A 24,086-nucleotide genomic window follows, 5' to 3' on the forward strand; every position below is an offset into this window, starting at 1 on the left:
AGTTAGTTGCAGCTTCTAGAGAGTAGCGGAAAGAAATCACAGTCACTTCCATTCAACCTGCACTTCCCGTATGGTTGGAAACCAGAATAGCGAAGAAAACAACAACGAGAGCATCTCTAAGTCTTGACGACTTATTTGCTAGAGTAGGACAGCCTAAAACCAAGGAGAGAAAGAAGCCTAGGACCTACTCACGAATAACTTGAGATGCAGAGAAAAACAGGGTTGTGCATGTTGTTGTTCCACCATTGAATAAATCAGTAGAAGAAGTGACACTTGCTGATTTTAGAATTTTATTTGTGGAAATGGAGAAAACGACCAAGGAGCAAGAGGTTGAAGAATTTCGAGACTCTTTCGAGGCGATGTTGAGAAGACTGAAGAAAGAAACAAAGGAGAAAGAGATGTATAAAGCCCAGGCCGAACAAGCAGAAAGGTACATTGACCATTTGCTCAGACCCTTACATCAGGCAGAGGAGTCTTATGTCCCTCCCGTGGCACTTGCACAAAATTTGAAGGAGATATGACATATGGAATGAATGGCCATTAGAATGAAATCATGAAATCCAAAAATTAGGCAAAACTTCTAATATATCACCCTGTGATAGTATATGCTAAAAGAGTTGGAGGCACCTATTTGAAGTTATTAGTTTGTCCCCTACATTACATGGATCTAGGTTTGGTTCAAACTTGGTTTGGATCCATGTAATGTAGGGGACAAACTCCATGGGCGCTAGATTCCCTTGGAATTTGCACATTTTAACTTTTCCATGACCAAGGGAATCTAGCGCCCAAGACAAGGTGTAGAGTGCCAAATCCATGGGGTGATGAAAAACAACAAAAACACAAAATTCCATGAGGAGATGAAAACAATGCCCTAGTCCAAAAGAGGGCGCCAAAATGATCGAGCCAAGGAAAAGTGGAAAATGTGAAATTTCCTTGGTAGAGTGGATTTAGCGCCCAAGGAAGAAATTAGGCTCCACAATGACTAAGGCATGGAAATGCTGAAATTCCATCAGCCAGGAAATTCCATGTCCAAGGTTCAAGAATTTTCCAAGGCAAAGGGTAAAATGAGGATCAGGAATGGAATGGAAAAATAGAAAATCCCCTTAGGAATTTTATAGAAAAATCCATTTTTAGACACCAAATCTCATCAGGATTTCGAAATTTTTGCAGATTTGGAATCGTGAGAGAATTCTCTCTCCTAGACTTGTGTCCTAAATTTTAAGAAAGTTCCTAAAATTTAGGAGATGATGGAAAAGTGTTGAAAATCTCCTCCAAGGTGTGAAAAGGTCAAAAGGCTTCAAGAAAATTCTTCCCAAGTCAAAAAATTCTCTTAAAATTTTCTCTCTCCTAGGGTTTCTGGCGCCAAGTGGACGGACAAGAAGGAAAATCAAGTTAAACTTCTAAAACCCCTCCAAAATTCGAAGAATGGAAGTTGGTGAGTTGGCGAGGGAATATTCTAAATCATGACACACAACTCAATGCAATGAAAGAAATTTCCAATTTTGAACTCAACTACGAAGGTAGGACCTATTTGCATGGCGCCTTGGAGAGGAAAGTATGACGCGTAATTAATACAATTACCAAATTTGATTCCTCTCAACTTAGCAAAACCTTGGAGAAATTCTATATGAGCATGAAAGTACAATTCGTTTCTCACATGCAAATTTCAAGAAAGAAGAGTTGGAGAGAAAGTAAAGAAAGTCAGACTTAGAGAAATTTTTCATCCTTTTCAAGAAGCTTTGTTCATTGGAAGTGCTAATTTATTCCGAGGATGGCAGAATCAAGCAAGGCGACAACCATCACCAGGCAGGCACAGATAAAGGCTGAGATGAAGGGCTATCTTCTTGATTCCAAAATGGTGTCCAGGTGGAAGGAGATCAGTGATACAAATTTAGGAACATTCAACATGGCTGCCTTCAAAATCAGGATGTTTGGAACAGGAGGGCACAACCCGTCTCCTACCGCTGCCAGAATTGTTGCAGTAGCTGGTTTTCCCCATGCTATCCAATGTCCAGACTTGATCTTGGAATGTGCGAAACATTTCAATTCGGAGAGGAGGACAATTTCGACATCAAGTGGCAAGTTGTTAGCCACCTTGACTCCAGAGCTTATTGGTGAAGCCTTCAGAATTCCTTCACATCATTCGATGACTTACCGGACTATGAATGGAGCTAAGCCAATATATGATGCAGGTCCTGACAGATGTGCATAGACTATCAATAAGGATTGGTTGCAAAAACCTAGATCACACATCTCCAAAATGCCTAAGACGCTCACCATTTTCGAATTCAAGCAGGAGTATGTGGACCTGATTATGATGTTGAGCAGGATAATGGGATTTTCACATGCTATAAATTTGAAGCCATGGATGTTTTTCTACATTGGCGAAGTCATGAATGCCAATGGGTTAGTAGATTGGGCTTGGCTAATCAACCATTATGTTCATGATGAGCTGAAGGATTTGAAAGAAAAGAAGTCTCAATCCTTCTACATGAGCTCCTATGTAATTTATATGCTTGCGAGGATGGGTGGTTTTTATGGCGTGCCTGGAAAAGGAGTTATGGGTGTTGAAGATGTAGCTTCAGTCGGAATCCTAGTTATTGACTCTACAGATCAAATGTGTAAGTGGCCTATCAGCCTCACACATTTGATAAATCAATCAACCTTATTTAAATCTAATAATCATATCGAATTGCCTATCATGCTACGTCGGGTTAATTGATTATTGACTGATTATGGTTGAATCGGTTCAAAGCATAACTGACTATGATTTGTTAATATTGGTTATGTAATTGATTATATTGACTATCGATTTAAGTTTATCATAACCGATTCTATTTTTGTTATCGGGTCGCTGAAGTGATAATCTGTTATTCATAACTGATTGTATATGATCCCGATTAAACATAACTTCGATTATACTAATCAGTTTGTAACAAACTAACATAGTGTATGGTCTTTGTGTCTCTTCAGATAAATTCACGACTTCAGTGGAAGCCGTCGGGTTTCATATATATTATAGTGCGTTTTCTCTTGGAGGTGGGGGATAGCAATACAATAAGAAACATAGAGATACAGCTTGACACAATATAACAATGCGTGATAATATTCTGCAGTCGGTGAATATAGATATATGGTTCGACACAGTTCATGATTATATACTATATCTGTGTGATTACAACAGTGTGTGATCTATAGTCTGAGTGATTACAACAGATAGAATCACATTCAAGTGTGACTCATATACATATTATTTTGAGAGTTTCACTCACAGTAAATTCAATCTATATTTTGCAGATTGGATTTGAATCTTACATAGGTTGAATTAATATCAAACTGAGATCAAAGTTAAAATTTAAAATTACCGGCTTACCTAAATCTGATTTAAATTTAACAATGGGCTGCGGACCAGCACAACTGAAAGTTCATGAGAATTATCCTCAGCTGCATCTCTACAATACTAATTCTTTCAAGCTGGTGAATGACTCTTTCACCATGTACTTGACCAGATTTATGTAGAATGAGCTCCACACAAGAGTGTCACCACAGGCTAGGGTATTGATTCAGAAATTTGGAGCCACGTTCTTGCAATTTCCAAAGTTCACATATATTAGGACACAGGGTTTCAATTTCCAACCATATAAACTGCCACGGTATCCATCCGACAAACTGATACTGCTAGAACTTATGAGGCAGTTGACAGCTTATGACCAAATCCAAAAGAAGAAAAAGAAGTTGTCTATTGAATTCCCAGTCGTCTTCGGGGACTATGTGGAAGTGTGCTCGAACCTGGCGGCAACTGAGAAGGCAGCAAAAGAGTTGGCATTTTACCGCTTGGCATATTACACCACCATGTCTCACTATGATCCATATCGTAAGATCAAAAAGGTTGTTGGAGTTAAGTTTTTGCACAAGTTTCACCTAGAAGACTATTGTGCAGGTGCCAAGGATGACATTGAGGTCAGGAAGAAAATGTTTTCCCGACTGCCCCTTGGCACAATTAGGATAGGTGAAGTAATGGAGGTGCGGGATCAAGTGAAATTTCGACTTAGTGCAAAATGAATTTGAAAAGGTGAAAGATCAACTTATTCAACTTCCAGATTGGTCAGAGCCCGAAATTGATGATCTGAAGATTTTGGCCAGACTCATACTGAAATTCACCAAACATTGGGTAGATCGGCATATTAAGAGGTTGAGAGAAGGAAATGTCTACCTGACTTACCAGTTGATGGGGAATTTGGATTCCCACAGTGAAGCTATTGAAGGATCTTCCCAGGCGCAGGCTGAGGAAGGAAAAGTGTGACAAAAAAGAGTTGAGCTTGACAAAGGAAAGAGTGCTCCAAAGAGGCCGAGAACAATAAAGAAGTCCAGCAGGAAATCCAGCAGGAAGAACCACCACAAAAAAGAGCGAGGGTGGAAAGGATGCAATCACCAGTTAGCTCTTCCAGCGTGTAGGAGGTAGAAATGTTTATGCAAGAATATCCATTAAATCTACCGCAAGGAAATGTTCCCTATTGCGCTCCAGCGCAGGATGTTCTCAGCATCAGTGCCTCACACAGGCCAAATCAACCAAGGATGCAAAGACAAGGACTTTCCTCTCATCCCGAAGATCCACGCCAAGATAGTTTCGTAGAAGCCATCCTTGGCGAAATGGAAGAAGTTTCACAAGAGCATGAGCAGATGGAGATTCAAGATCAACCAATGTTTGCTCCTGATTGGCTAAATGATAGATTGAGGAAGGAACCAGAACAAGAAATTGATCCAACACGAGAGTTGGAAGTGTTGATGTTATCGCTTCGAGAGATATCCTTCTCTCAAATTCGAAAGAATAAATGTTAGTTAAATAATTCCAAGGCAAGTCGGACTTGCTAATTATTATTATTTTATATTTATAAGGCCGACCCAAGATGAAAAGTCACCTTGGTTCTTGAATGAGTCCGACCCTTGTGAAGAGTTGCCTTTGCTTGTGAAGAGACACCTTACTTTGTATATATAGAAGGTGATGATCATTTCATTTAATCAATCAATTCATTCAAGACAATTCACATCTATCAAGGAGTTCGCATATCTACATCGGAGTATTATTTTGTTTAGAGCAGATTGACATCAAGGAGAATTCATTATAATTGTGCATTCGTATCTAGGAATAGGTGTTGTGTTTCATTATTTCAGATCGGCCTAAAGTTTGGCCCAAATTGTAAGCAAATTTTTGCTCTTTCATTCAATATATAAGAGATATATTCTTGGCTGGGTTTTTCTCCCTTGAGAAGGAGGGTTTTCCCAAGATATATGTTGTGTTCTATTTTTCATGTGCTGTTGTATTTTTGTGTTTCTGCTTATTGCAAATCTAATCTTAAAACCAACATAGTATCAGAACGGGTTAAATCTAGGGTTAGGGTTTCCAAATTTTAAAAAATGTGAATATTGTGGGTTGAAATTTGTTGATCGGCCTAGCAAACAATCGCCAAAATCCTCCGTCGTTCTTCTGCTTGTAGACAACTCCACAGATTGATCTCCTTCTGTTTTCGTGAACCTCGCCAACTGATTTCTTTCTCCTCTTTGATGCAAAGCAGTTGAAGGTTGGAGGCGCAATTGGAAGGCAAAGTATGGGAGGAGAAGATTGCGTCAGAGGCATAGCGATGATAGGAGGCGGAAGGGGCAAAGGGATCTCGAAGGTGGACATCAGTGCCAGAGCGAGGAGCAATCAAAAGCGAAGGTTGTGGACATATGCACTGTCTATGAGTGCTGTATCGGGCTTCATCATTGTGTTGGGTAGCTTCTAGGTATAGTTGGTGCTCTATGTGACTTCGACGAACGCCATGGAATAGTTCTGCAGAGTCCCAACAAAGAACAAGTATTGGCTGGGGGGATTAGTGGTGGAGGGTAGCATGATGCAGCCGACATCCTCCACGGAGACAGAGTTTGTGGTGACTGATTTGGTCACGAACATGCTGGTGCGACACAAGGGCACCCAATTGGATGATGAAATTGATTCGTTGATAATCATAGAATTGAATTGCAGAGGTAGAAGCAATATCAATATTAAATTGATCAAATGAAATGATCAATTTTGACTTAAAGCAATTTGGAGAGATCGATAACTCATCACAACCATTTTAGCAATTTCTATTCAATGTGCTTTGATTGGGTCAACCTTGGATGGAAGGTTTGCATCGGCAAAGATGATTGAGAAGGATGAATGCACTAAGCATTGGTACAACAGAAATCCCATCCTCCTGATTTGGAATAACAGTCAATGGCTCTTGCTTGATCAACTATTGGCAGTCCTAGAAAGAATAATAGAAAACAAGCTTCTATCAAAGATCATTGGAGACATCATGCTATTGGATTGAAAAGCTGTGAAAGCGAGTCGAGTAAAACAATGACATGTCGGAGAAGAGGACTAAGCTCTATTTCAATTGGTGCACGATATTTTGATGTCATTTTCGAAATCATGAATCTTGACGCATCATCTATTGTAAGGCAAATCGTATTCCTTGAGGTAGCTCCCTGTTGTGAAGAAACACAAATTCATATATTTATTTAGAGGTTTTTCGTGCATGAAGTACACTGAAGTCCAGGTCATTGGCTTGGTTGAGGAGTTCCTTAAGAGTGCGGAGACTGAATTGAAATGAAGCCAACGACTTACAACGTTGGGTGATGAGGCATATCAAATCGTTTGTAATCCCAGGCCACTGGATGGCTATGCCATAGGAAAACTGCGCTCAATATGGCAGAGACATATTTATGATCAGTACTTAGTAGATAAAAGGAAAGTCATAGGACTTGGGTGATATATTGTGCTGGCCGACTAATCGAAGCCCTGTTTGAATCCCTTGTGTTCTCCTATTCAAAGGATTTTGCAATCAGGATTAAGATATGGCAGTGGTGATCAATATTGCAGGCCTAAGGAGGCGAAGTATTGCAGACATGAGGTTGCAAACTATTAAAGACTTAAGGGCAGATCCTTTGAAGGTAAATTTATGCAGATGTAGATGAAGTGAAAAGAGCATCTCTATAGGCCCTTGTAGCACTTCCTGATTTGAAAGGGGCAGTGACGGAAGTGTTGAAGGGTCGGGCTAATTTAGCTGCCTCCATCCCTATTCTTTGCGAAATTGTGAGGTTGGCTGCATGGATGGCGACACTGAAGGTGGCGAAGATGAGACACAGCTTCAAGTCTAGTTCAAAGGTGTACCAACAATAAAGAGATAAGTATTTTTTTTGTTTATACCTTTGATTAATAATCATGAATTTTATGTAGTTAATAATAATTTATGCAATAACATTATGAGTCATAAAATTCATACAATAACATTGTTAATAGTGAATCATGCATGCTTCCAGCATTGGTCTGTTTCTTTCTCTTCGAGTAGCTTGATTCTTTGAACTATTATTTTTCTCTCTAAAATGCTTTCGGAATGGATCAGGAGCAAAAGGATGATGAGAGATTACATAAGGAATTCAAGGGAGGAAGAGCTTGCTGCACCTTGTGAGGAAGTCACACAGGCTGAAGAAATGTATGGAGACACAGCTTGCAGCCATGGGATTGAGTTGAGACATCTCTCGAGGAGGAAGAACCTATACAAATTGAGATTAGTTTCTTCAAAGAGGAGGAAATAACATTCAGAGGGAGTCTAACAAACCATCAAGAGGCAACCTTGGATGAGGAGGTTAGAAGGATGATGCAAGTACATGGAGCTCCAGAGGGAGTTACATCATCATGGAAATTTTTGTTAATGCATTTTTTCTCTAGGAGAAATTTGAGGTGAAAGCCCTTGTCCATCTCTGAGACGGAGATGTGGTCCTTTCCACCCTCTGGGAGTAGCCATGGTGGATGTCATGTTGAGAGACTTCATGACAACATCACGTTGAGAGACTCCGTGATGAATTCTTTGTACTTTTGTTTTTTCACACATGGGAGTAGCCATGGTGGACGTCATGTTGAGAGACTCCATGACAACATCACATTGAGAGACTCCGTGATGGGCACTTGTACATGTGTTTCTTTCCACGCGTGGGAGTAGCCATGGTGGATGTCATGTTGAGAGACTCCATGAGGACATCACGTTGAGGGACTCCGTGATGAACCTTCGAGCTTTCCACAAATGGGTGTAGCCATTGTGGGCATCATGTTGAGAGACTCCATGACGTGGATATCTGGAAAGATATCTCCCTGGCTAAGAGGGAGTGTTGATGTTATAACTTCGGGAGATATCCTTCTCTCAAATTTGAAAGAATAAATGTTAGTTAAATAAATCCAAGGCAAGTCGGACTTGCTAATTATTATTATTTTATATTTATAAGGCCGACCAAGATGAAAAGTCGCCTTGGTTCTTGAATGAGGTCACCCCTTTTGAAGAGTCGCCTTTGCTTGTGAAAAGGCACTTTACTTTGTATATATAGAAGGTGATGATCATTTCATTTAATCAATCAATTCATTCAAGACAATTCACACCTATCAAGGAGTTCGCTTATCTACAGCAGATTATCATTTTGCTTAGAGTAGATTGACATCAAGGAAAATTCGTTGTAATTGTGCATTCGCATCTAGGAATAGGTGCCGTGTTTCATTATTTCAGATCAGCCTAAAGTTTGGCCTAGATTGTAAGCAGATTTCTGCTCTTTCATTCAATATATAAGAGATATATTCTTGGCTTGGTTTTTGTCCCTCAAGGAGGGTTTTCCCAGGATATATGCTATATTCTATTTTTCATGTGCTGTTATATTTTTGTGTTTCTGTGTAAGAACCCTGCTGGTTCTAACTCTCCTGAAATACTATTGCTGATGTGTTTTTGGATTTTCAAGGTTTTTGAACAATTTTAAAGCAAAAAATAACAAGTGTGCCAGACAAGAATTGTACATAAAATTGAATAGAAATGGAATTTAGAGCAACTGCAACTAAATTATGAATAAGATAATAGATACAATTAATTCTATTGCTTATAGCATACCTGTAGGTCCTTAGCTTATTTTAAATGAAGAATTCTCGAGTTTGCCAGCCAAAACTGGGAAACTAACCAAAATGAGTGTACAAATCCAGAATGTGATTTCTCTGAGCCAGAAAGTTGATGGAATAGCCTGAATAGGCTAGGCATTGGGAACTGTGCACTCAGAATGCAAATTGGGTAGGCGTTCCAACCTCCCAAGCAAAACGCCCTCTTTTTGGAGCCCACATGCTGAGTCTGATTGGTACTACCAGCAAATGGGATTTGTACGACTTGCTTATTTGATGCTAACTACTGCTGATTGGGCGTCTAAGTCTGAAAGCCCTTTCCTTATTGTAAAAATCTGCAAATAACTGAAATTAAGAAACCCAGATGAAGCACAGTAAGACTCCAGGATGAAGCTCTCTTAGTTTGCAATAATTAGGGTGATCTTTCATAGCCTCAGAATCACAGATCCATGAAGAATGCACGTTCTTCAATAGCAAACCCTTTGAAACCCTTGTCTCAGACAATCCATAGAGCAAAATCAAGCAATGTCAAATAATCAATAATAGAGGTTGAATTGCTTGCTTTGCCTTTATAAAGCCAAAAAGGCATAATTATCCAAAAGTGTGATTTACTCTTGAAGGGAGTTAAATACTTTTAAAATGTATTTAATATACTTTATGCAACATTTGAATTAATTCCCCACTTGGACTTACCCTTTTGATGTTCACTTTATATTATTTATGTGGCCCACTTTTTAATAATGTTACTATATAACTTTATACTAACTCCAAATGGCATGTTTCCCAAGAAAGTACACCCAAAGTCATTTAAATATATTTAATTTACTCTCCATAGTTTAATTGGTTTTGGGCATCCAAATTCACTTAAGTGATTTAATAAAAATCACACTATAATATTTAAGTGGCTTTTAATTTTAATAAAGTCACTTTATGACTTTATAATATCCATATAAGTTAATTTAATAACTTAACCAGTAAAATATTAATATCTCCCTCAATATTCAGTCTTTTGACGTGCCGTTTGAAGCTGGAGTCAACATTGAATAACCCCCATGTGTCAAAGTGCCCTGACTAAAGATAACACCACTGCCAGATTGACTTACTATAAATAGTAAGGCCCTCAACTAAGTCCACACACTGATTGCAAAGGCCCTGGAACTGAACCCAAGACTGAACTGAAGAAGTGGAACTGCCACTGAGACCCTATCCAAACATGTTAGCCTATAAGAGTCAAAATAATAGGCTAATCCCTATAACTCTGATGCTCACGAAAATGGGGACATTACATTCTGCTTATTGCAAATTTGATCTTAAAACCAATAGGAAGAGCTCCTGAAGAGGATGAATAAACTGATAGAGAAGAAGGCACCCCGAAAGTTCTCCGAGGTTGTGAGAGATGAATCTGGATCCCGAACTTCGCATATAGTTGAGCCTGCAACAGATAAGGACATGAATGAAATAACACCAGATGATTACGTAATCAAACAAGTTGATCTAGGGCGTGCTTGTACAGGGCAGGTAATAGAAGACTTTGAAGAATCTTCCCTAGCTATGAGATAAAAGATGTAGAAAACGAAGGCAAAATGTAAAAGGTTGAAAGAAGAAAACAGGGCCTTGTGTGAATATATTAGAGGTCTCAAGCGGTCGCTTAGGGAGGCAGATCCATCCTTTATTCCTCCTCCTTCTCTCCCTAAGGAAGTCGTTGATGACACAAAGACAATCAGAGAAATGCGGTGTTCCAGGGAATGGGTGGAAGACGTCTTTACTGCAGCTGGAAAATTCGTTGAAGACTTGGCTAGTCTTCATTCCAGATTTGTTGCCCTTCTGAATAGACTGGAAGTAGCGGAAGGTCTATGGGAGGATGTTCACATCTATCAAGACCTCACCATTCCGTGACTCAGAGCTTTGATGAAGATTACGAAGAAAACATTGATTGATGGGAAAGTAATCCAGGAGAACAAAATCTACGACTTCCGGCGGTGGTTTTGCGTTGTTTGCTCTAGAAAGATTATCTTTGAAAGATTCAGCATTGAGTCTTTAGCTTTGAAAGACTCAATCAGGAGGGTGAAGGAGGGAATCATCGGCGTGATTGAAGCATTGTTCGTGAAGAAGCTGAATGAGAACGTGTTGTGCGTTGCACACGCCCCCTGTCGCCGACAGGGTCCCCCCTTTCCAGTTTTGAGTTTTTTGATCATCATCCCGAGAATCGAAGCAGAGTTTCTCGTGTCTCCTCGAGCGAGTTCGTGATCAGTTCGTAAGCTGATCAACGTTGGAATAATGAACCAATGAGTCCTCTTGACTGATCTGGCTTTCGGGCGTAAATACCGAAAGTTTGTTCCAAAATTTCAAAGCTTAACGTAATGCAAACATTTCGGACCCCAGGTCCGAACTTGGCGAAAGTCAAGTTGAGGTAAAAGGGAAACGTTATGCGCTCCCCCTTTTGGATTTAAGCGTCCAAAGGTGAAAATTCAAAATTTTGAAAGCATAAGGTGGCAATCGCATTCCGGACCCTAGGTCCGAAATTTCCAAAGGGTTAAAATTTTCGAAAAACATAACACTACCCATCCATTTCGGACCTTAGGTCCGAACTTCAATGAAAGTTGAGTTTTAACGCAGGCGAATGCCCACTTCAGACCCCCGCGTCCGAATGTCAACCAAGGTGAAAGTTGAGTTTTAACGCAGGCGCATGCCTACTTCGGACCCCAAGCTCCGAATGAAAAGGGCGAAGTAAGGCTTTAAAAGCAACCATATCAAACACGCACTTCGGACCCTAAGCTCCGAAAAGGAGAAAAAGCGTAAGGTTTTAAAACACATATCAAACACGCACTTCGGACCCTAAGCTCCGAAAAGGAGAAAAAGCGTAAGGTTTTAAAACACATATCAAACACGCACTTCGGACCCTAAGCTCCGAAAAGGAGAAAAAGCGTAAGGTTTTAAAACACATATCAAACACGCACTTCGGACCCTAAGCTCCGAAAAAGGCAAAGTAAGGTTTTAAAGCATATCGAAACACGCACTTCGGACCCTAAGCTCCGAAAAAGGCAAAGTAAGGTTTTAAAACACATATCAAACACGCACTTCGGACCCTAGGCTCCGAAAAGGAGAAAAAGCGTAAGGCTTTAAAAGCAACCATATCAAACACGCACTTCGGACCCTAGGCTCCGAAAAGGAGAAAAAGCGTAAGGCTTTAAAAGCAACCATATCAAACACGCACTTCGGACCCTAAGCTCCGAAAAGGAGAAAAAGCGTAAGGTTTTAAAACACATATCAAACACGCACTTCGGACCCTAAGCTCCGAAAAGGAGAAAAAGCGTAAGGTTTTAAAACACATATCAAACACGCACTTCGGACCCTAAGCTCCGAAAAAGGCAAAGTAAGGTTTTAAAGCATATTGAAACACGCACTTCGGACCCTAAGCTCCGAAAAAGGCAAAGTAAGGTTTTAAAACATATCAAACGGCACACTTCGGACCCCAAGCTCCGAATGAAAAGGGCGAAGTAAGGTTTTAAAAGCAACATCGAAATGCATACTTCGGACCCCCGCGTCCGAATGACAAGGGCGTGTTAAGGTTTTAAAACATATCAAAACGCACTTCGGACCCTAAGCTCCGAAAAAGACCAAGTGTTAGGTTTTAAAAGCGACATTAAGATGCGTACTTCGGACCCTAAGCTCCGAACGACACGCAGTGTTGAGTTTTAACGCAGTGCGAAGATTTAACGCAGTGTAAACAAAACGCATTTCGGACCCCTGTGTTCGAACTTCAACAAGGTCGGGCAAACAACGTTTTCGGACCCTAAGCGTCCGAAATTCCAAGGTGAAAGTTTAAAAACGAAGTCCAAAAAGCAAGCAAAACATTAACGCAGAAGGCACAGTGTGTAACGCGGAGGTCAGGACGAGCAAACCCGCGAAGGTTAGATTCGAAAACCTCCAATTCAAAATTCGAAAGGAACTCTTAAATCCGAAAACAAGGAGGTAAGACACTGCATCGTCCTCCCATCAACCATTTAAAATTCAGGTTGCTAGGCACAGAACCATGTGAAATTGATAAATCCTCTTTCATCTTCCAAACTGCGAAAATTTAAACAGGAAGGATAACCGTTGGGATTCAAATTTTGCAGGGTCATCCGCTCGCCCCACCGCAACAAGGTCGGGCACTCACCCATCATTCGCTCCGATCAGGTAAGTACGCCTTATCGCGTACGGTCATTTAAAATGTGTGAATCAAATAAGCAAATACGCAAAATTTGAAATGCTTAGAGTCTGCATCTTCGTTATTCGAACATCCAAAATTTAGGACTCATTCCCAAGGTTTGGCCGGAAACTGCGTCTCTTTTCAAAATTCTCATGTTTTGCCTTTGTTAAAATTAATCCAAAAAATTCGAGAGTAAGAATGCTTAGTCATAAATCTTCAGGAATATGATGCTGTTGAAGTTAATCAGATTGTTAGCCCAGAATGATATTTAAACTAATCTCGGTCTGTTGAAACACTTTTGTTATTATCTAACCCGCATCGTCATTCTCGTATCACCTTGTAATCCATGTCTGGCTGTGCAGGATAAATGCCTAAATCAGCGGCAGAATCATCAAAAACACCCGTTGCAACAGAAACCTCACGAGCATCCAAATCAGACGTCCCACGGAAAGTTGAAAGAATGAAGTATCAGTACCAGAGAGGAGGGTTAAGAGAGTCAAAGGTCCAGAGCATCTGGGACAACATTGGTGACACCGACCTTGGCCATATTGATATTCAGGATTTCAGGGATCGGGTCTTCTCACCCAATGCATATGGCAGGCCTAGGCAAATGCTAGAAAGTGGCATCGCCCAAGCGGCAGGTTTTCCTCCAGCAATCCAGAACTATGAGTTAGTAGTGGAAGCTGCTCGGCATTACGAGCCAAAGTCCAGATTAGTGCTTCTGGAAGATATCACTATTGCCGACTTCTCCCCTGAGGCTATCGGTGATGCATTTGATATCCCTTTTCCAAATAATCCCATAGCTACAACAATGGACGAGGCACAGGGGGCATATGATATGAACCCAGCCCGATGCAGGGCATTGATTAACGAAGAATGGTTCAAAGAGAAAAGGCCTTCAAGCACCAGGATTGTGAAAAAGACCCCCAGAAGTGACTTTCATAATGAACATGGCGATATGGTCACCTTACTTAGTCGAGTCATGGGACTCCCTAAGTCCAACTACTTTGAAGAATGGATGTTCTATTTTACAGAACAGGTCTTTGCCGGAAAGTCTAAGTTTGACTGGGCCCAGATCATAAGTGATAACATCCATGCTCAGCTGATTGAGCTTGAGACAAAGAAGTACTTCACCATGACCTCCTATTTGGTCTATATATTCCCAAAGAACCAGCCACTGCCAGGATTAATAATGAAAGGAGAGATCGGGAATGGGCCTGGTCAGGTAAAAGTTTATGATTGCTACCCGCAGCTGCACTACCAGGATATAGCTCAAAGGGAAAAGAGCAGCCCGGCTTACGCGGTTGGACAATACGAACGCGTCAACGACGCCTTCACAATGCGCCTAGTCAGGGTAATGCAGGGAGGGTTACACATAAGGCTCTCAGAGCAAGCTACCATTTTAGTGCAGAGGTATGGGGCCTGGTTTATTCAGTTCCCAAGATTCTCCTACATCCGAATTGCTGGCTTTGAAGGTGCCCCCCTTCGACTTCCGCGGTACCCGACCGATAAAGTAGTCCTCATGGAGGTGGCAAGACAATCACGCCCTGCCGGCATATTGTTACGAGAGAGCAAGCAAGCTGGATTCGCATTTCCAATGATCATAGGCAACCATGATGTCCAATTGAGAACTCCCACCCTAGCAGAAGAGTCCGTTGCAGAGCTAGCCTCCTATGGCCTACAGGAACATTTTCCAAGAAAATGTTTTGATCATGACAATTTGGCAAAGAGAGCTTACGGTAGGCGCTACAGAGCAAAGGAGTCAATTGAAGATTACTGGAAAAATTGCTCCGATGACTACGAAGTTAGGCGACGGGAATATTCTAGATTGAGTGTGCAGCAAATGCGACTCTTTGAGTACCGTCGGGTCCCGGATCAGCTCACAGACTCGGGGAACTGTCTCCAAGTCCGGGAATTCGAAGCAGTAAGGCATCTCTTGCCAGGCGTTGATTGGTCTCAAGACCCAATCACGGATTTCGAAGCAGTCATGGCAGCCCCGGCAAGATACACAGATCAGTGGTTACAACACCAGATCGAGAGGCTAGTCCATGAAGGGGTCCAGTTTACTTACCATCTGATGGGCAGTTTCGACTCTCAGTCTTCCGAAGACGAAAGGACATCAGCTGAAAAACCAGAGAAAAGGAAGAAAGCTAAGGCTTGCAGAGGGACTCGGACGTCCAAGAGAACAAGGAGGGAGAAGATTCCCATAAGAAGGCCAGAAACCACTTCATCTTCAAGGGACCCCAGTTCGTCCGACGACGCCATAGATTTGGATTGCATACCTGCTCCTCCTTCCCAGAGCGACATAGAGGCATTCCAAGCCAGTGATCCTCCTGCTCCAGATATGCCGGACACCGAGCAAAAGGGCCCCAATCCGACTAAGCCGGGTGACCAGATAGAGGAAGGAGAAATCCCATCCACCCAGGGGATCGAAGTGCATGAACCTACCCAGCAGAGCCGCCATGAATTACTACTCCTCCATGCAGCCAAGGACGACTCAACTGTCGAAGGGGAACAAAGAACAGACGAGATCCATGAGCTCGAGGGAACCAAGGAGCCACCATCACAGGAAGATGTCAGACAATTATTCAGTGAGATAGGGGAGAACTCAGATGCAAACAAGGAGCTTCCTCCTTCTTCCACCCCTCCGATGGCGGGACAGCTGTTAATTTGTGATCAGCCAGTTGGAAGCATGGGAGCACAAGGTGCTAACTTAACCCTATCCTCAACCCAGACAGTGCCTCAAGAGTGGCTGATCACCAGAGCTCAGCGCAGGGCCGCCACCAAGGCGCCCATCGACCTTGAAGACATCTTCTCACGAATGGATCAAACAAAAGCAAAAGGGAAGAAGAAACCGAGAACATACTCTAAGATAACCAAGGATGGGCAAAGGAACCGCACTCTTCATATTGCTACCCCGCCCGTAAACAAGCCAGCAGATCAAATAACCCTGGCAGATTATAGCATTACGACTGTCCCCATCGGATGAGCTACAAAAGAGCAAGAAAAGGAGGAATTTAAGGACTCAGTGCAGAACATACTCAGACAGCTCGAGGAAGTCACGGCTGAAAAGGATATGTATCGGGCCCGTGCTGAACAAGCCGAGGGATACATCGATAAGCTCCTACGGCCACTACACAACCCCTCTGAATCCCATATTCCCCCAATGGCATTGGCGCAGAGGACCACAACTGAATTTGAAGGAATCCGGGATACCGCAAAGGCCGTTAAGGAATGGGTGCAAGACATCAAGAAAAAGGGAGAACAGATCCTCAAAGAAGTAAAGGAAATGGCTCTCCTTCGAGAGCTCACTCTCGTCAAGCTGTTGGAAGTAAAGAGAGAATCCCTTCACATGCATGAAGTAGCGGCCTCTACCCTTCCCCTCCTAAGAGCTCTTTTCTGGACACATACACAAATTCCCACACTGCCTGACATCCTGAATCCCCATAGCATCAGTGTTCTCAAGGAATGGTATTGGACCGTCACCATGAAGAACGACGCCCAGGAAATTATTGACAAAGAAAATGACGCATGTGAGGCAATTCTGGGGAACATGCAAGAACTAGGCAAGACCATCCTCCAATCAATGGTTTTGGGGTGGATAAATGACCTGTCCGACAGTGTAATCCGGCTGGATTGGGAGGAAAGATTGGGAGCAGATAAGGTTTCTTATTCCATTGAAGACTTGAGTTTTGCTGGTCAGTTCCATTCAGACATATTGTGCTTCGAGCGTAATCGCTCCAGCTGGAAGGACGGTTTAAGGCACGTGGACCAGTATCTCGAAGGCATGCAATACAAAATTCGCCACCCTCCCATGCCGCCTTTTAATCCCCTCTTCCAATTATGCATCAAGTTTCAGGAATATGTCCGCGAGGAACGAGCAGCAGGTCGTGATTTATGGCGAGAATACCTGCATGGCGAAGACCAGTTTCTGCAAAAGGAATGTGAAACCAGGATAGAGAAAGTAGTTTCTCAAAAATGCCTTTTTCCCTCCAAGTCCTAAAAAGTGCACTTTTGTCCCAAAAGGTGACACTTGACTTTTGGTCAACATATTGTAAAGTTTTTTGTGCACCTCCCCTTTTTGGATTATTTCAAAGTTGTAATTATCCTTTGGTAGTTATTGCTCCTTTTGGGGTAGTTGTAGATATTTATCCCCCTATTTATGAGTGTGGGTCCCTCTTTTTGTAAGGATGAATCTGGGCCACTTGTTTAGATTAGATCTTGGCCATTCATCCATTTTTGGAAACCTATTTAAGGGGACTGGTTTTCCCTCATTTGAGAGGAAGTTCTTGAATTGTTGCGAAAACTCTGAAGAAATTTTGCAGGAATTAATACAATGGCTTAAAATTACCTTCAAATTTCCTTGTGAGTGCATGGTCTCCTTCTTCATTTAAATTAGAAAGCTTTTAAATTATGTCTATTCATTTTGCACAGCAGTTCTTACCAAGCATCTGATAGAATCTTCACAGTCCATACCATTAGAGGATAGCTGATTGCTTCTTTCCTTTCTGCATGGTTAATCTGGGCTATTTTATGATTCAGTTCGATTATCAAATGAACACATATCATGGATGTAGAAGTTCTAATATTGTATTTGATAATATGAAAATCTGGTTTCTCCTTTGAAGATTGCACTAAGTTTATGCAAACATTGTGTCTAAATGATTGATGATGCTTAATTTAGTTTCCTGGAGGTGTCTGTCTGCTTGGGTAAATCTGTTGTCCTAGTTAACATTTACAGTTCTCTTTCTCCCTACCCTTCCTTTCTTTCCTCCCAATTTTATCCCCTTTTTTTAGAAATCTGCAGTCCTGCTAAATCAGCTTCAAATTAACCAACATCACCTGAAAGAAAACCAAAAGAAGTCCCTGGGAATTCGTACATGGAATTGCCAATCAAACGTAAGCCCCCTTGTGTTTCCAGCAAAAAAAACACATCAAACCACTGAGAGATCCCGTAGTCAAGACCTGACAAAAGAAACCTTGAGGTTATCCCCATTGATCAAATCGTAGAAAATAGCATTAGGGATTCCCTTATTTCAAGAGAGGGTAGGATACTCAATCAGTCGGCTATTCTATTCTGCGTTGGCCGTATGGAGTTTGCAGCAATGCGATTTCATCCACGTCAACAGAACGGAGTGACGATGAACTTCTTGAGTGATCAACTGCATGAATTCTTCTTTGTCGGATCATTTTCCAAACAACACTTTGAAAATGTTTTTTCATTTTCCAGCACTATGAAGAAAGCACTGGAAACGGTGGTGGAGTGGGAGAACTTTTTCTCCAAGAGCGAAGAGGAAATCACCTTGATGGAGTACCAGAGTGAGAGTGTGCCAAGTGTTGCCGTGGGTGAATTAGAAGCTATCATCTCCAAATTCATCACATATGCAATTAATGAATGTGACAACAGTCGTCCATTCTTGGACGAGAATCTTTTGACCGAGTAGTCGTGGCACACTTATTACAGGAATATTTTGACCAAGTGGTGGACTGGTCAATGCATGGCAAATTTATGGAACATCTTTTGCATGCAACTGCTATATTTATGAGTATATGACAAATTCCTTGCGTACATTGTCATCGCATGGAGTGGTGGGCATTGAAGAATATTCATTGCATGATGGACATGCTTGATGAAGTGGTGCATTTAATGCACGAATGGATGCCATTTTTTGGCATTTTTTGAATTAATTGTATGTGGGCTTGATGAACTGATTCCCACCTTGTTGCATCATGAGTGGAGAATCTTTTGGGGAAAACCCTAATTAGGGTTTGCATGTCCTTAGGGTTTGGGGCCTATAAAAAGGGGTGACCCCCCTCATTTGTAGAGGAGAGATTGTTTTTTGAGATTGTGTAATGTCCCGAGCCCGTATGGAGGCTATCTGTCGTACGGTAAAGTGGTGTGCCGTACGGTGGCCGAGACGTACGGTGATTGGGGTCACCCGAAGGCTTGGTGTCGTATAGTGATAGGTCACCCGTACGGTGGATGGGAAAGTCGTACGATGGATGTTGTCCGGCCGTACGGGGTGTACGGTAGTGGCTGTACGGTGGGTGAATACCCGCTAAGTTCCGCCCTCAGAGCTCTCCGGATACTTTGTCAGTTCGATGTTGCACAGAGGTGTGGAATGAATTATTGTTATGTCCGACACGATATTTAGATGAAGATTCGCACATACAAGGATAAATTATATTGATAAGATTTGCACAACAGATTTCACACTCCAAACAGAAGCAAAATAGGGTGAGGGATGAATCCCACCAAAATTGCGGATACCAAGTAGGGAGGGTCTTTCACCTCCAAAATGGTGGATAACAAAACTCCAACTGGAATTCGCATAAACAAGAAAAGATACCAAATTCACATACCTACAACAATGACTAACTCGGCCATATATATGGGCTCCAGGAAGTTTCCCGAAGGGTTACAAACGAGCCAACACCAAAAAAGTTTATAACTAATTAATAAAAGGGGCCCGAAATATATTATGAAGTACGGGGCCGTACAATAAATTATTTAAATTGACTATTTAATTATATCGGGGACATTACATTCCTCCCGGCCCAAAAATTGCTTGCCCTCAAGCAATTGTAAACTCCGATGCTCCCCGATTTGTACACTCTCCCAGACGATGTCATCATGTCTGAAGATTGCCTCCATCCGTCTGGCCGAAATTTCCCTCAAGCGGCCATTGGACATTCCCCTTAGTACCACTTTCTTGCCATCCACTTCAAATGAGAATTCCATCCTCTTGAAGCTTTGTGTGTACTGGTCGAGGGTTTCCATCCATTGAATGCCCAAGATGGCATTTGTATTATCCAAATCAATCACGAAGAAATCATCTGTCATTGTGTAGTTTCCCATGGTGATGCTGAGTTGTGGAACTTGATGAGTACATGACAATAGATTTCCTCCCGCTACCTTGACTTCGAACCCCTCATGCTCCTCTGTATGCAAACCCCTCCTGGTGATGAGTGATGAGCTGATAGAGTTGAGAGTGGCCCCACTGTCCAACATGACTATGACCCGTTGCCCTTGGAGTGTACCGCGAACCCGAAACACACTACACTCTGGAGTGCTGGTCAGAGCGGTAATGGCACTTCCCCTACGGACCAGTGTGGAAATTCTCTCTACACGATCTATTTTTTCTTTAGCCTCCCCCGTGCTTTGCTGACCATCTTCCTCATTCTCTTCTTCGTTGTTGGACACCACTTCAATGGCTAAGCATCGGTGCCCTGGTCCCCACAGCTCCTTGCAGGTAAAGCAGAGTTTCCTTCTCCTGAGTTCCTGCCTTGTGGCTTCATCTAATGATGGCTTCTTCAGGGCTAGGGGTGGTTTGTCATGCAAACAATTCTCGGAGGAAGAAGATGAGGTCACCATGTCACGCGCCTTCTTAATCGCTTCAGAGAGTGTGTTGGGATTGAACCCTTTTACCCAACCCTTCAATGGTTCCATCAATCCGTCCATGAATAGAACCACCAATCTCCTCTTCGAGATATCTGTTACTAACACGGACTAGCTCTAGAATTCTGCAATGTAACTGTCCACTAGCCCAGATTGCTTTAATTGAGCCAGTTCCTTGAAGTTGAGTTCTGGGTCATTTCTGTCAAAACGGTCTATAAGCCTCTCCGTGAATTCGGCATATGAAGTTATTTGATCATGGCCGTGGGTAACCATTCCATGATGCCACCATTCGTGAGCGACTCCTTCGAGGCAAAGTGCTGTAAATTTGATAGCTTCATCTTCAGGGATCAGGTTGAGCTGGAAGTAGGTATCTGCTTTTTGTACCCAAGCTTGTGCCGAGGTTGCTTCGCTCCCATCAAAGGATGACAAATTAATCTTACCAACCTTCCATTTGATATCATAGTTGTAGTAGCCACGACTTCTACCGCTCGAGTATTTCATCCGGAGTTCAACATAATCCTTGAAGGATATGTCTCCCTCGAGATTTGCATCGTTCCAATCTTGATTCAGCCGTTCTTGCAAATCTTGGAAAGTGGCCTCTTGCTCCCCGCGGGGTGCTTCTCTTCTCTGGGGAAATGTCGGCATTAGTGGCCAGAAATGGGGGCGTTGTGGGTTTGACCTTCCAGTGGCCGAATTATCGCCATGATCTCCATTTGTTTTACCTATGACCAATTGTCGCAATTTATCCTCCATGATTTTTGTCGTTGTTCCCCTCTGATCATTGTTTTGTTGAGTTGAGCTTGGCTTCTGGTTAGCTCCCTTAACAGTGCCATAACTTCCTTGGTAGGATCCTATGGTTCCCCCATTCTATCGGCAGAACGGTACCTCCTTCTGTTGTACACCTGCATCCACAACTTGACAGGCTGGCAAGATCACTAGCTCTGATACCACTGTAATGTCCCGAGCCCGTACGGAGGCTATTTGCCGTACGATGGAGTGGTCTGTTGTACGATGGCTGAGACCTACGGTGACTGGGGTCACCTGAAGGCGTAGTGTCGTACGATGGCTGGAAAGTCGTACGGTGGATGTTGTTCGTCCGTACGGGGTGTACGGTGGGTGAATACTCGCTGGTAGATGTTGTTCGGCCGTACGGGGTGTAAGGTAGGGGTCCGTACAATGGGTGAATACTCGCCAAGTTCCGCCCTCAGAGCTCTCCGGATACTTTGTTAGTTCGATATTGCACAAAGGTGTGGAATGAATTATTGTCATGCCAAACACGAGATTTAGATAAGATTCGCACATACAAGGAAAATTATATTGATAAGATTCGCACAACAGATTTCACACTCCCAGAAGCAGAATAGGGTGAGGGATGAATCCCACCGAAACTGCGGATACCAAGTAGGGAGGGTCTTTCACCTCCGAAATGGTGGACAACAGAACTCCAACTGGAATTCGCATAAACAAGAAAAGATACCAAATTCTCATACCTACAACAATGACTAACTCGGCCATATATATGGGCTCTAGGAAGTTTCCCAAAGGGTTACAAACGGGTCGACACCAAAAAAGTTTATAACTAACTAATTAATAAAAGGGGTTCGAAATATATTATGAAGTACGGGGCCGTACAATAAATTATTTAAATTGACAAAATAATTATATCGGGGACATTACAGATTGTTGCAACAAGCTTGTTGAAAGTAGCAAATTCAATACACTGTTCAATTTGATGGTGTATTCTTGTTCTATTTTAGCAATCCGCATGGTCTTGCTCTCTTCATTAGATTAGATTTTCTTTTATGGTTTAGATGAACGGGATTTGATAGGATTTCTTGTTGTAAAATCCGAGCTCATACCTTTGGTTTGCAGCTGATTGTTGTCTATTGTGTAAGGTTAGTCTAAGCCTATTTTATGTGTGGACTTAACTTCGATTATCGGGTGGATGTTGTTCGAATTGATGGCATTCATTGGTAATCTGAAAAAATTATTTCACAATCCCTGAAGATTGCACTGCCTTTGTGTAGTTGTGCTATGTTGGCAAAGCGAAGCGTGGTTTGATTTTGTGCAAGTAATCCCGTCTCTTTGTTCTAGGATTATATTAGAGTTAGCGTAGTTCTCTCGGCCCTTCCTATTTACTTTCCGCATATTTTATCCAAAATCCAAAAAAAAGAGCACTTCTATTGTAAATCATTTGCAAAGTTGTCCTTGAATCCGCAAATTTGTTGGAATCTTCTTTGAAAATGCATAAGGCCCCTTGGATTACCAGTAAAACACATCAGCCAATTGAGTAACACCCATTGCACGAAGGAACCTTGGAGTTAGCCGTTTGATCTTATCACAATCTTAGCATATGATTTAATTTTGTTCAAGAGAGAGTAAGGTGACCGTTGGTAACTTTATTTTTGTGTTAGACGCTGTCCTAAAAAACACGTCAGCACCTCCCACTTTAAAAAATGTTCAATAAAGTTAGTTAATGTTATAATGGTGAAATTTGCATTACCAATGCTGATTTTATTATTTTAATATTGAACAATGACTAATATTTATTTCAAGAATATTTTCCAAGAGTTCATTCAGTTGATGTTAAAAGCCCACTGGAACTTGAGGTCGCATTCACTCATTATGCTTTGAGTTTGATACATGACTGTAGACAGAGTGTGTATATTCTTGTTTCCTGATGTTATATTCTTGTACAGACCCCTGTTTTTAAGTAATCTGGAGAATTCCAGTTCAATGCATGACTTCAAGGAAAAAATACTAATCAAAATAAGTGTATCTAAAAGTTGAAGTAAAGCATCAGAGAAATACTTTTGAAATCTGTAAATTATACAAAAAATATGATTGAAAACTCTTGCCCACCAACCAAGTTGGAAAAAAGTCACTACCAGTTTTGAATTTTTGCGAAATTAATTGGGGAGATTTGAAATAATAAAATTTGGATGCTAAACTGGTTCAAATTGTGGCCAAATCTTAGCTTTTCCATCAAATTTGTGTTTTTGTCAGTCAAACAAGTTCTAGCTGTCAGATTGACGAAGATAAATAAAAATACAATTTTTGTGGTTTTATGTTGCAGGATGGCTGAGGCATATGCTTGAGTTCATCAAGTCTGTGTCAGGCTTATCACATTTTCAGACTTGCCAAGCCACAAAAAAATCTGGCGTAAGGAACCAATTTAACTTGCTTGGGTGGTTATTTAATTGAGGCTCACCATTTCAAGAGAGGCGCAGATTCTTGCAACTCTCACTAATACTTACGGATTCTAAATGTTGATCAGCAATTGACAATTGCAGAAATGAATAAACATGAACAAAACAGCAAGAAACATGGGAGGAATGTAGTGACTCTATCAGTACATGATGCATCAATATCTTCATCAAATCCAACTTCTCATCGATAAATGAATGCTCATTCATTGATTTGTCTATACCTTTGGCCTTTCAAGGGTCCTATAACATTCCAAGTGACTCATCACCTAGCAAGTCAATTATGTAATGATTACATGTGATCACTTTCATTACTTTAAACAATTTGAGATCTTA

At 41.7% G+C, this 24,086-nt stretch overlaps 1 protein-coding gene across 8 annotated transcripts in view; it reads left to right on the forward strand.

Moving 5' to 3' along the window:
* Positions 1–24,086, forward strand: part of LOC131031236 (phosphoglycolate phosphatase 1A, chloroplastic) — a 194,977-nt gene that overhangs the window by 133,344 nt on the left and 37,547 nt on the right. Inside the window, exon 9 of one of the 8 annotated variants that reach the window (XM_059219923.1) lies at positions 23,621–23,763. The exons of the other annotated variants lie outside the window; for them this stretch is intronic. Within the exon in view, the coding sequence (XP_059075906.1) occupies positions 23,621–23,748 (128 nt within the window). The 3' untranslated portion in view covers positions 23,749–23,763. Of the gene's footprint in view, positions 1–23,620; positions 23,764–24,086 lie in introns of those variants that run through there. 8 annotated transcript variants of the gene reach the window in all.

This window comes from Cryptomeria japonica, chromosome 4 (assembly GCF_030272615.1).
Source record: "Cryptomeria japonica chromosome 4, Sugi_1.0, whole genome shotgun sequence".
NCBI classification, from domain to species: Eukaryota; Viridiplantae; Streptophyta; class Pinopsida; order Cupressales; family Cupressaceae; genus Cryptomeria; species Cryptomeria japonica.